At 44.5% G+C, this 13,286-nt stretch overlaps 1 protein-coding gene across 7 annotated transcripts in view; it reads right to left on the bottom strand.

Moving 5' to 3' along the window:
• Window positions 1-13,286, bottom strand: part of AUTS2 (activator of transcription and developmental regulator AUTS2) — a 1,828,564-nt gene that overhangs the window by 69,423 nt on the left and 1,745,855 nt on the right. For 3 of the 7 annotated variants that reach the window (XM_029612215.1, XM_029612220.1, XM_029612216.1), the window contains exons 9-10: window positions 10,535-10,782; window positions 919-963 (exon numbers count right to left, since the gene is read on the bottom strand). In XM_029612215.1, the coding sequence (XP_029468075.1) occupies window positions 919-963; window positions 10,535-10,782 (293 nt within the window). The remainder of the gene's footprint in view (window positions 1-918; window positions 964-10,534; window positions 10,783-13,286) is intronic. The other 4 variants (XM_029612217.1, XM_029612221.1, XM_029612218.1 and 1 more) reach the window with 3 other exon arrangements.

Here is a 13,286-nt window from a genome sequence, read left to right as displayed (position 1 = left end):
AATAATTTTATAAGCTAAAACTAATCTATATATAGTCATAATTAGACACAGAGAGCAAGAAGTGTGTGTTAATAAACAGAAAAAGCATGACTGGGAGATTAGGCTGATCAAACATACCTTGTGCCTCAACATTTTTCGTGGGATGAGGGAGATAGGTAGTCTAACAACATAACCATGGTAACATAACATTTGCAGTTAATTACTTAAACCTTATTCCCCCTTGAGGATACAATAAATTTTGGTTTTGCAATCCGGGATCACCAAAATGTTTGATTAAAAATGGGAAACTGCATCGTCAACAAAACTACACCACATGCATGTGAGCACTTAAAAGAAAGCCATATCTTCTCTGTAGTGCTGAATATTTAGACATACTCATGGCAAGCAGTAAGACTCACCATGTGTCTGTTACAAATGTTACTAGGAAGTCATTTTTTAAATTTTGTTTCAGCAGCTCCCCTGAGCACCTGGAAGTAATTATTTTTAGAACAGTATCACAAATTAGCTTGCAAAGAATGGCATCTGATTTGTTCATGCAACGTGGGATGGCACTTGTGACATCATGGTCAACATAGACCAATCAGATGCAGTGAGGGGAAAAAGAATGTAAGACTCTTGCTGTGGCTAACTTGGCTGCCAACCTTGGGCACCTTGGGGGAGAATTACAGCAAGGGAGTAGTGTAAATTTCAGAAATTGTGACTGTAACAATGATACAGGTAGAGAATTATTTTTTGACTGCACATTTAAAACGTTCACAGTTGATGAACGACATGGCTTTCTCTTACAGTCAGCGCTGAAGCCAACAGAAGCGATGGGAATTCCTGGAGGGATGATTAGAACAATGCTTAAACCCTATTATTACATTGCTGAGTGGTGATGGTTGTGGCAAAGTCAACTTTTTAACACATAAAACTCACACTGTGACGGTAGAAGGGGTCAACTTTTGTAGGATATTTGTCAAACTGTAAAGGGATCAAAGCAAAAATGAGTTACTTAGCGATTTTGTGTCTGCTGGAAGCAATGAATGACTTGCAGCAATTGTTTTCCCCATTTAATAAACAGAACTAAGCAAAGACATACATTCATCATTAAAAGCTGAAGTCGAATCACACTTTCATGAGAGAATGATTTCTGCTTCATTTTTCCCTTGGCATCATGATAGCTTTATGGCAAAAACATAACCTAAGTGTGAATGTAATGCAAAGCCACTTTAAAAGTGAATTCTTGTGTATCTTTTTCTGTAACAAGGCAAATGAAGTTTAAAATATGAGCCCTGTAAATACTCTGGCATGTTTGCTATTATAATGTGATGCCACTGCAATGTAAAACCCATTTAATGAAGACTGTTTAATTGGTTTTGAGACACAAACAGCTTTACTATCAAAAATATGAGGCCCTTCTGTGAAGAATTAGGAAACCAAGGTGAAATTACAGTATTGTGGCTAGACTCTGGGAATTGTGATCATGAAAACAGCTGATTGAGCTGCAGCTCAGTATAATAATGATATTGACCATTAATACAGCACAGTTAGTGTGCACAGCTTCTACACACAGGATAAGCCCCTTGGCTTACAGACCCCCTAGTATAAAAAGTTTACAAACACATGGAGCAGGAAGGGTATTTGGGAAGGAACACATAGCACAAAGCAAGGTCTTCAATCTTTTACACATTTGTGCTTCCATTTCTAGTTACTATAGCAACCCAAGCTCCTCCGTCTTCTATGTATAAAACCTCCTGTATACTAAAATGGAATTACTTTGTATTGTGCCTGCAGTCAGCCTACTACAAATGCCACAGACTTGTTAAAGAATTATTGCACACCTTGTTCTACATGGGCTTTAATTTAGACCCAAGTAAAAGTCGCTTGTGTTTAAAATGCCATTTTATAACCTGCTGCAGTGGGCAGTCATCTTGAAGGCATGATTTGCAAAACCTAATACCACATAAAACCTGAAAGCAATCCCTTTGAAACATAACCCATTCTTAGTAGGTTTCAGTTTTGCAACACCCTATAAACCTGAATCACAGGATTTAGTGGCAGAGTGGTGTGAGCGTAGAACCAATACTAAACTGTATGCCAAATCAAAACCAATGTCATTTCCACCGGTGCTTGTGAAGAGGTGAGTTAACACGGGGAGAGATATGAACAACCTAGGTAAAAATAACAGGGATCTCTCGTAGCATTTATTTCGGTTTAGAGTCTATATTTTTCAAATTTCATTCGAAGCTACCCTTTTGGACAAATGACATGAAGTTCTACAGCATTGGGGAATTTCAAACTTGGTGACTGTGAAATACTGAAACTGATCTTTGCCAGAGAGTGAGTTGAAATGGATGTAGAAAAAATGTTTCCTTCTTAAGTAAAAAGATGTATGACAGAGGGGAAATAAGCAAAAATGTTGAGGTCTTGGGTCTCTGCCATTGAATGTATTGCTGCTGTACCCTAGTTTCTATGGTAGCTGGAGGAGGGTTCTTGAAATCTCCCATTAGAAAGATTATGTTGTAATGCCACAGAGGGTTCAGCCTCTAGGATGTCAATACGGAAGCTTCAAAGTATGCACCATGTTAATTTATAACAGTTGTGTTATTGCTGATCAAGAATCATTAAATGGTGCTATTAGTAATGTTCTTACTTTATGTTTACTACACTTTATTTCATTGCTGTAGTAAAGCTGGCACCATGGTACTATATTTGTAAAATCCTTCCCTTCATTATTCCACACAATTTTTTTTGGAGGCAGGGTTGGCATAGAAGCTTCTTCCTCTCCTTTGAGCTTCCAGCTCAGTTGGAACCAGCTCCTCCTGGAGCTAAACTACCATCATGTACGGCTATCTAGGGTTTTTCTCTCATTGTTTAAGCTCCTCCCATTTATTCAAGCTATTGCAGCAACTGACCTCTAGGTTAAGAAGCATGGACCACAGAGACCTCCAGCCTGGCACAAATGTGCTGTTAGCTTGCCAGTAGATGCTACCAGTGCTCGACAGCTGGGAATCTCTCTCTTCTGGAGGATGTGAATGCCGTTTGCATAGTATACCTGTTACATTTTGCAGCCTGTGGAACATCCCCACAGACTGCCGCACTCACCCCTGACACCGTAGCAGCTGGGCCTCCTCCCCTGGCAGTAGGCTGTTGAGCCTCGCACAAGTGGCAGGACAACACCAGCCCGCCGCCTCCAGCCAATCCTCATAGGCACACACGCACTTGATAACATCTTCTTTAAAGGGCTCGTGGCGAGAAAAGGCTGCGGTGCCCATGGATGACGTCAGTGGCCTTAGCCCTATATAAGGGCTCTATGGACTTCCTCTCATCACCTCAGTATCGGAATCCTGTATGCCTTGTAGTGCATGTTGCCAAAATTCCTGTGCCTCATCTTGTCTTCCAGTTCAGACTTGCCTGATCTTGTCTTCCAGTCCAGCCTTGTCTTCCCTTCCAGCCCAGCCTGTTAGGGTTTTGAGGTGTTGGAGTGGATTCTTGGGTACTACGGTGATGGCCACTCCCACGGGGAGGAGCCCCATGAGGAACCGCAGTATTAGGCTAGACTCAATACACGGAAACACAGTGAATTTGTATTTATTATACAGCTTGGTGGTACTGCCCAGGGGTGGCAGCAGTGAGGTAACCCAGTAGGTAGTCCAGGGGTCCTCGGGAGAGGAGACCAGTACCACATTCGTGTAGTGCAGAAAGGAAGAAAGAGCCCGGATGTAGACTCCCAGGCTGAAGCTGTAGATGACACAAGCTGAAGAAGTTAAGTTACTCACTGATGTAGGTAGCTGTATTGATGATAATCCTGGCAGGCAGAAGTAGTAGCTGTAGACACCAATGTAGGGAAAGCAGGCTCTCGAGGAGCGAGTACCCGATATCCCAGATAGGTACCTGAAAGAAAGCACAAGGGCCCTCGAGGAGTGGGTACCCAGGTTAGAGTTGACCCTGAAGGGTAGAGAGCTTCCAGTGGCAGCTGGGAGCAGCAGAGCAGCTTAGACTGGTACGAGACAAGTCCTTGCTAACTCGAATTGTTAGCAAATGAAGGGAAGGCTAAATACCCAGATGGCATGATGTCACTCAGAGGGGACGCCCCCGAGGTTCCCGCCATGACATGGATAAAGACGTGGGTGGCATGCACGTGCGCACCCTAGGAGGCCCTCAGGAAATCCATGGTGAACACCGTCGCCGTTGCCATTCCGGGGACGCCGGAGAAAGCGGCATGAAGACGTGGCAGCAGCCATCTTCCCAAGGCTTGAGGAGAGAGAAGGAAGAAAGGTGAGGCACAGAGGTCGAAGCCGTCTGAGACCGACAGTCGCAACACAGCCTTGTCCAGCCTTGCCTCTCCTTCCAGCCCAGCCTTTCCAGTCAGCCTTCCTCGTTCTCATCGTCAGTGTTTCCTGAGTGTCCACGTCTCCCTCGGCTTGCCACTTCAGATTTTGACCTCCTGCTTGGACCTGACTACAATTACCTGCCGCCTAGACCTGACCTCTAGCCTGGACCTGATTATGATTGCCTGCCACCTGGATCTGACCTCTAGCCTGGACCTGACTACTCTTGCTCACTGTCTACCCTGACCATGGCTCTCCTCTGACTTCTGTACGCCTGCTATCTACTTTGTCTCTGCTATGTCTCTGGACTCTATCACCTCTGCCCTAGGAACCTGCTTAAGTCCTGCCTGCTGCCAGAATCCAACGGCTTAATCTGCGGAGAAGGTGGCTGGTAAAGGTGAAGCTCCAGACTGTCCCGTTACAGTGTGTGTTTGCTAACTGTGGGTGTAGGCCTCAGGGGCTTGCCCTCAAGGGTGTATCAATGATGCCACAGCACTAAGGGCTCACATTCCCCACATCCATTACAGTTTATTGAGGCCATGAGCTTGACAGACTCGCCACTTGTCTCCGCCATTGTCAGCCTAGTGCACCAGCTTCAACAGTATCAGGATCAGCTGAATACCATGTCTGCCTATCTTCAAGGCATTATAGCCTGACCTATTCCGGTGCCTGTTCCAGCACCAGTCTTCCAACCTGCCACAACTATGCTCCACTTGCTTCCACCTCCGAGGTATGATGGGGATCCCAGAAGCTGTAGAGACTTTCTTAACCAGTGTTGGATTCAATTTGGGATGCAGGCACCATTATTCCTGACTGAGTCAAGGTAACCTACATTCTCTCTTTGCTGGGAAGCTCTGCCTTGGCCTCCCCATGCTGGGAATGAGGTGACCCACTCCTGGGGGATCTGGCTTGCTTTTTGCAAGAGTTCCGATAGGTTTTCAATGAGCCTGGCCATACCATGTCCAAGTCTTCTGAACGCTTGCAGATTAGATAAGACTCCTGCTCTGTGGGGGAATATGCAGTGCACTTTCACACCTTGGCTTCTGAACTCCAGTGGGGTAGAGATAGCCTGATGGCAATTTTTCAACAAGGACTTTCAGAACGCATTAAGGATGAGCTGGCAGCCTGAGACCTACTACTTAGCCTGGACAAGCTGATCAGTCTAGCCATACACGTAGACTTGAGGTTCCAGGGTTGGGTCAGACAAAGAAGTTTGACCCCAATACCCTGCCCACTTTGTTCCAACCTTTCAGAAGCCAGTGCCTAACTATTTGCCTCCAGAATCAGATTCATCACCAGCAGCAGCTATGCAAGTAGATTGTTTCTATATCTCAGATGATGAGAGACAAAGGCGTCAGTCTCTCAGCCTTTGCTTCTACTGTGCTACTCCAGGCCACTTTGTAAGGCACTGCCCTAACAAACCAGGAAATTCAAGGACCTAGGCCTGGTGAGAGAGATCACACTAGGTCATTTACACACCTCTCCACAATTACTGGTCCCAGTACGACTGTCTCAAAAAAATGTTCTTCTCGATGCTCTTACCTTCTTGGATACCGGCGCTGGAGATAGCTTTATCCATGAGACTCTGGTCCAACATTATAGCATATCTACAGTTCCCTTGAATTCCCCACTTTTGATATCTTCCATTTACGGAAATCATCTGCCAGGACAGATAACTAAGATACTGATAAATAAGTACTACTGACCTTACAGAGTGGGGTCTTACATAAAGAACAAATCTGTCTCTATGTGTTACCCATAGCAATCAATGCAATCATTCTGAGCCTGCCACATTGCGTGGGCAGCGATGCAAATTGCCAGGTGCGGTTCTGAGTGTTATGAACAATGTATTACCAGTGTCTCTCCTGTGATACCAGCCACCTGGACTGTCATCTGTGAACTTCCAGGCCTGCCACTACAGTGTCATGGATTCGCTGATGGTTTCAGTAAGAAACAGACTGAAATCCTACTACCTCATCACGCCTATGATTGTGCCATAGATCTCATCCCAACCAATGTTCTACCTCGAGGTTTTCATCCCCTTTCCGCTCCAGAAACAGAAGCAATGTCTAAATACATGCAAGAGAATCTGGACTGAGACTTTATTCATTCCTCATCATCACCTGCAGCAGCTGGATTCTTTTTTTGTGGGGAAGAAGGACAGGTTATTACATCCTTGTACTGATTATCATGGTTTCAACTCTATGATTAAAAAAACTGATAACCACTTTCACTGATCTCTGAGATATTTGTCTGCCTCCGGGGCATGCAAGTATTAACGAAGTTGGATCTCCAGGAAGCAAATAATTTGATCTGAATCAGTGAAGGTAATGAGTGGAAGACTGCCTTTAACACCCACAATAGACATTATGAGTACCTAGTAATGCCCTTCAGGTTATGCAACACTCCTGCAGTCTTCCAATTTATAGGAAACAAGATATTCCAAGGCTTACTCTACTCCCATGCGGTGGTTTATCTAGATACATCTTGATCTTCTCAAAGTCATTGTGTGAGCACCCACACCAGGCGAAGCAGGTCCTGCACAGGCTCCTCGAGCATCATCTCTGCACTAAGCTAGCGAGTGTATTTTCAAGCAAGAAGAACTCCCCTTTATGGGATACATCGTTTCACATCAAGACCTTTGGATGGACCCTGAGAAAGTAGAAGTAATTTCAGAATGGCCCAGGCCAGTAGGCCTGAAAGCGATTCAATATTTTCTAGGTTTTGTAAACTACTATATACAATTTATACCTGGGTATTCCACCCTGGTGGCCCCACTCACAGCCCTTACTAGGAAGGATACAGACACCAAGAATTGGACCTTAGAAGCCATTAAGGCCTTTGATCAGTTAAAGAAGGAGTTCACCTTTGAGACCTGTTTATATCATCCAGATCCATCTCAACCCTTCATTCTGGAGGTAGATGCCTCTACCCTCGGGGTAGGCACTGTCCTCCTATAGCATAACACTAAAGGCACTTCATGACTTGCTCCAAAGAAATTCTCTCCAGCAGAGAGGAATTACACCATCAAGGATTGTGAACTGCTAGCAGTCAAAATAGTTTTAGAAGAATGGCGACATCTGTTGAAGAAGGCCAAGCCCAAATAACCATTTATATGGATCACAAGAATCTGAAACATTTAGCATAGGCCCAAAAGCTGAATCCCAAGCAAGCTCACTGGTCTTTACTTTAATCGATTTGACTTTGAGTTGTGATACCAACCAGCTGACAAGAACTGTCTAGCAGATGCTCTTTCCAGGTCATTTGCTACTGAGGGGACTCTGAAACCTTGACAGCACATTACTGACCCAACCAAAATTGTGGTTGCCACCTCATTCACAGTTCCTCCCTGCAAAACGGTGGTACCCTAATGCCTGCATCAGAAGGTTCTCGAGTGGGAGCATCTGGTCATCCTGGCATTAACAGGACATTGAAACTAATCAACGACACTACTGTTGGCCACAGATGAAGACTGATGATCAGCATTATGCAGGATCATGCCCTACATGCACCTTGCATTCAAGGATCAGAGTACAACCATGGGGCTTGTTATAGCTACTGTTGGACCCCACAGAACTCCGGATCCATGTGGCCATAGACTTTTCTGTAACTTTCTCTTCTCTAGTGCAATACCACCATATGGGTGGTTGTGGACAGGTTCTCTCTGATATATTTCATTCCCCTTACTGGACTCACATCTGTGCCTGAACTAGCTAAATTTTGCGCAACACATCTTCTGCCTGCATGGGCTATCACTTCATATCCTCTCAGATCAAGGAGTTCAGTTCACTGCCTGATACTGGAAAGGCCTCTGCCAAAAATTCAGAATTATGTTGGACTTTACCTCTGCATACTACCCTCAGTGCAATGGACAAACTGAATGGGTGAATCAAAGTCTTAAGGCCTTCCTGTGGGCTTTCTTTAATCTACATTAAAAAAAACTGGGCCTTTCTCCTCCCATGGGCTGAGTTTACTCATAACAATCATGTAAGTACGGTAGTTCCACAGGATCCTCACCCTTTTATGTAATCTTTGGGCACCACCCTCAAGTACCCAGACCACTTCCTATCTCAGACAACTGTCTGAGATGGGATAGGAGCTTCAAGAACTTTGGACTAAAGTTAATCTTCTACTGGACAAGGCAGTCGAACATTCTAAGAAGCAAGCAGACAAAAAATGCTGTCTGGCACCTCAGCTGCACTCAGGAAACGTAGTCTGGCTTAGTACCAGAAACCTAAGATTCAAGATGCCCTCTATAAAGTTCGTGCCACGGTTCATCGGACCTTTTCCTATTGGTCATCAACTGGGTCCAGTGGCTTACAAACTCAAACTCCCACTATCCTTAACAGTCCATGACGTGTTCCATGTCTCATTGTTAAACCTGCTATTCTCTCTTGGCTGGGCAGGCTGTCCCTCAAGATTACTGAAGCTGAGGTAGAGACAGGTACTCATTTCGAAATCCAGGAAATCTTAGACTCTCGAAGAGTTCATAACCAGTTGCAGTTTCTTATTGCCTGGAAAAACTATGGCCTTGAAAAAAACTTGTGGGAACCAGCTTCTAATCTTCAGGCCCCCAACTAGTCCAGACTTTCACAGAAGATTTCCTAAGAAATCTAAGCCTAGAATATTGGGGAGGGGGCTTTGGAGGGGGGCCTGTGGGACATCGATGCAGGCCACCACACTCACCCCTGACACTGCAGCAGCTGGCCTCCTCTTGTGGCGAGATGTTACCGAGTCTCGCACATGCGGTAGGACACCACCAGGACCACTGCCTCTGACCGTCCCCCACAGGCATGCACACACCCGACAGCATCTTCTTTAAAGGGCTCACAGCAGGAAAAGGCTGTGGCACCCATGTATGATGTCAGTGGCCTTAGCTCTATATAAGGGTTCTCCGGACTTCCATCATCGGGTCTCCTACATTCCTTGCTCGCTGTCTGCCCCAACCTTGGTTATCCTCTGACTTCTGTAAGCCTGTTGTATACTTTTTCTCTGGTGGGTCTCTGGACTCTAACTACAACTTCTGCCCTAGGGACCCACCTAAGTCCTGCTGGCCGCCAGAATCCAAAGGCACAACCTACAGAAGCAGCTGGTAGAGGTGAAGGCCCAGACTGTCCCATTTCAGTGCACATTCGCCAGATGCCGGCATAGGCCTCGGGGTGTGCCCTTAAGACTATGTCAACTATTTCGCAGTGCTACACCCGATATCCATTGCAATACCCAACCCTAACTAGACTGAAAAGGAACTAGGCTTGGAAATCAAACCTGGGTCTACCACACACAGCAACACACAGGACTTTTTCTGGCTCTTTACATTACATTTGAGGGATAACTAACTACATAAAAGGAAGCCTCTGGGTCTAGCTTGCCATTATATAATATGGAAAGAAAGACTGTCAACAAATTTTATGCACATTATTTTGAATTGCAAGAGGCAACATCAATGGCAACTTAATTTACAGTTGATGACTAATAATAGTAACTTCATGCATCACATGTAAAGGTTGTCCAAGTTCAGTCGTCAGTGGATGAACAAGATGACCAAAGCACATGTGATTAACAATATACCAATTTAAATTAGATGCTTTATGTATCCACACTCATGTAATATATGTACTGGGGATATTATGAACACCTCAGTAAACATAAAAAAGAAAGGTCTTTTAGACCTCTCTGAAAATTGCTCCTCGTCTCCTCCACTAAATATATGCCTGGAGTTCCATAGTGCGTGTACTTTCAGCCATATTACAAGGGGACGTTCCTGCGGTAGGAGGAGCATTTAAGTTAGGGAGCAGAGAAAACAGTGTGTGTGTATTTTTCATTTCTGAATACGCATGCACCATTTTAACCCCCCCCCCCCCCCCCCCTTCAGCTGCTCACTCAAATAGCAAGTGCATCCTCTGTGCTAATTTTCAAACCAAACAGGTAGTTTCTCTGGTAATTAGAGATAACGCACACACACTAAAAAGTGCCACTTTGCAACTAAGCAGCCCATTGAATATTGCCCCCACAATAAACATTATAACAGAGAGTTCCAAAATTGCTGCAAGGAGACGAGAGTCCATTGCATTAAGTACCATCACATTGCAGCCTGCGATTTTAGTCATGTTCTACTACAATGCTTGTGCCAAAATTGGTAGTTAAGCAGAATGATATCATTTGCTTTTCCCTTAAAGGTGATATTTCAGAAAAGAATAGTGTTGTGCTCTACTTATCCTCACATTTCTGCCTGGGGTACGCACCATGGGCGGTGCTGGCGTTGGCATGATGGCTGTGGGTGGGATGGTGTGTGGGAAAGGCGTGAAGGTGTGCTGGTGCGTGTGCTGGTGCGTGTGCTGGTGCTGGTGCTGGTGCTGATGCTGGTGGAACTCGGTCCTCAGGTAGGGAGGAGGGCCCAGCGAGGCCCCGCGATCCGCACTCTGGGAGGCTAGAAAGCGAGTGTTCAGTTCCTGACGCAGAAGATCTTGCTCTGAAAGAAGGAAGAGAACAGAGATTGGAACAACTGCATCCACCTACCGTCGCAAGATAATCTTTCATCACTAAATATTCTATAACTGGACCTAATACAAATCAACCAACCTTAAATTGACACTTATCAATACCTTCTGAGCTTTTATCATACCATTATCGTATTTATGCATCCGGTTATTTATGTACCGTCTCATAGTGATGTACCGCCACAGTTACTCACATATTCTTATTTAATCACTTTGCTACTCTATTACATTAATAGGCCAAAATGTAAATATTGCTCTGTACAATCTCTCCCCTTTTCCAGTTCCAAGTTGATTTCCCTGATTTTTTGTAACTTTCTCACATCCTTTATTTGATACACTGTATTTATTCACTGTATTTAAAGTTCAAGGTTCTTACTGAGAACATTGTTTTAAGTTATGTTATGCTTTACACACTCTGTTAATTGTAAACCGGGTTGATGTGATGCCTGTCATGAAACTCGGTATAACAAAAACAATAAATAAATAAATAAATAAATAAAAAGCCATGCAAGGGCAGATTGCTATGATGGGTACCCGGCTTTATTTAACCTGACCACACAGTAAGGATCACCTTTCTGCTCCACCGTTTGAATCTCAGCCCAATTAATTGTTTTGTTAAAGTAGTAGTAATAGCAACATTTTTAGCCAACTTTCCTAAGGGAACAAATCTTATGAGATCATCGTGTTTGTGTGTGTCCCTAATAATTATTTTGTGTGCTATACACACCAAAGTTTCAGGACATGTCAAGAGGACCAAGAGGATTCCAACAGGCATAATTTTTTTTGGAATCCACTTATCTGTGGAAATAAGTGCACATTTCGGAAAGTAACTCCATTAATACTATGTGCAGCTTCTTGTTAAAGTAATTTAGGCAGGTCTGCTGCCTCACTGGCAATTTTGCACTCTGCTATGCTGAGCGTCCCTCAATTCAATTCCTGGATCAGGCCTTCTACATTCCAGTCCAGCTCGAACTAGATGGGGAGAGTCATCATCTTCATTAAGGGTGACACCTGATGGCCAGATTTATTGTCCACAATGCTGGGGTTTGAAAAGAAGCCACAGTGCATGCTCCTGGCCAAGGGATCCGTTGCTGCAATGACCAAACTAGAAATAATGGGAGGTGGGTCTAATTAAAATGGGGGAAAATTCCCCAGGTAGTTGCAAATCAAGGCTTAAGGTACCAGAATCCCAATACTGGTTCCAACTGAGCTGGAAGAAAAAAGGAACTACCAGGTCAAAATATTTTTTTAAAGATAATTTAGTAGGCAATTAAGCACACGACATACGGGCCGATACGGTACAGTGCGCTCTGGTGGAACGCACTGTTAACCCGCGTTTGGACGCAGGTTTTCGACACGCTAGCTTTACCCCTTATTCAATAAGGGGTAATAGCGCGTCGAAAACGCATGTCCAACCCCCCCCCCCCCCCCGAAACTAATAGCGCCCGCAACATGCAAATGCATGTTGATGGCCCTATTAGTCATTCCCGCGCGATTCAGTAAGTAAAATGTGCGGCCAAGCCGCACATTTTACTTTCAGAAATTAGCGTCTACGCAAAGGTAGGCGTTAATTTCTGCCGGCACCGGGAAAGTGTACAGAAAAGCAGTAAAAACTGCTTTTCTGTACACCCTCTGACTTAATATCATGGCGATATTAAGTCGGAGGTCCCAAAAGTAAAAAATAATTAAAAATAAAAAATTTAAAATCAGCCCGCGGCCCGAAAACCGGACGCTCAATTTTGCCGGCGTCCAGTTTCTGAACCTGTGGCTGTCAGCGGGTTTGAGAATCAACGCCGGAAAAATTGAGCATCGGCTGTCAAACCCGCTGACAGCTGCCGCGGGCCCTAATTTGCATAGATCACCCTCCTGAATCATGCGCCCAGGAGAGTGGCCTGTAGGCGCGCCAGAGAGTGGGCGATCACCGGCTCTCCCGTGCGTTTTTCTGTATCGTGCAATGATTTCTATTTCAATCCTGAGGAAGTATTGTGTGCAGAGTTTTTGAAAATGCCTTCTGTTTGATCAGTCCAATCAAATAAACCAGAGGAGTGCTTCTGTGCTGACCTTCACCAGCCCATCAGGTGTGTATGACAGCCATACACGGAAAGTATGAATATTGCATGCACAACAAAAGAATACATTATCTCGTTCTCGCTATCAGAAAAAAACAGTTTTCACATGGAAGGGTGATCAAAACAAGCTGCCTCAAAAAAAGGGGGTGAAAATATATATGTTTAAATATAAATTGGAATAAAGATCAAGAGAAGATGCAAAAGTTAGGGTGCTGTTTTTAGGAACTTGGCTAGCAGAGCTGTGTTTAATGGTTGCTTGTGCAGGTGAAATAATGTGGCAGACCTTTCAATACCACATTTTTTATGGCATGATGTGGACATGTGGTTTTGCCTTCCTGCCTGCTTGCACATGGCGTTACTTGTGCTTGCCATAAGATTATCATGGGAGGGAAGAAGAGTAAAGAGGC

The sequence above is a fragment of the Rhinatrema bivittatum genome, chromosome 8 (genome assembly GCF_901001135.1).
Source record: "Rhinatrema bivittatum chromosome 8, aRhiBiv1.1, whole genome shotgun sequence".
Taxonomy (NCBI): domain Eukaryota; kingdom Metazoa; phylum Chordata; class Amphibia; order Gymnophiona; family Rhinatrematidae; genus Rhinatrema; species Rhinatrema bivittatum.
The sequence above is the reverse complement of the archived record's forward strand: the minus strand, read 5'-3'. Positions and strand labels throughout refer to the sequence as shown.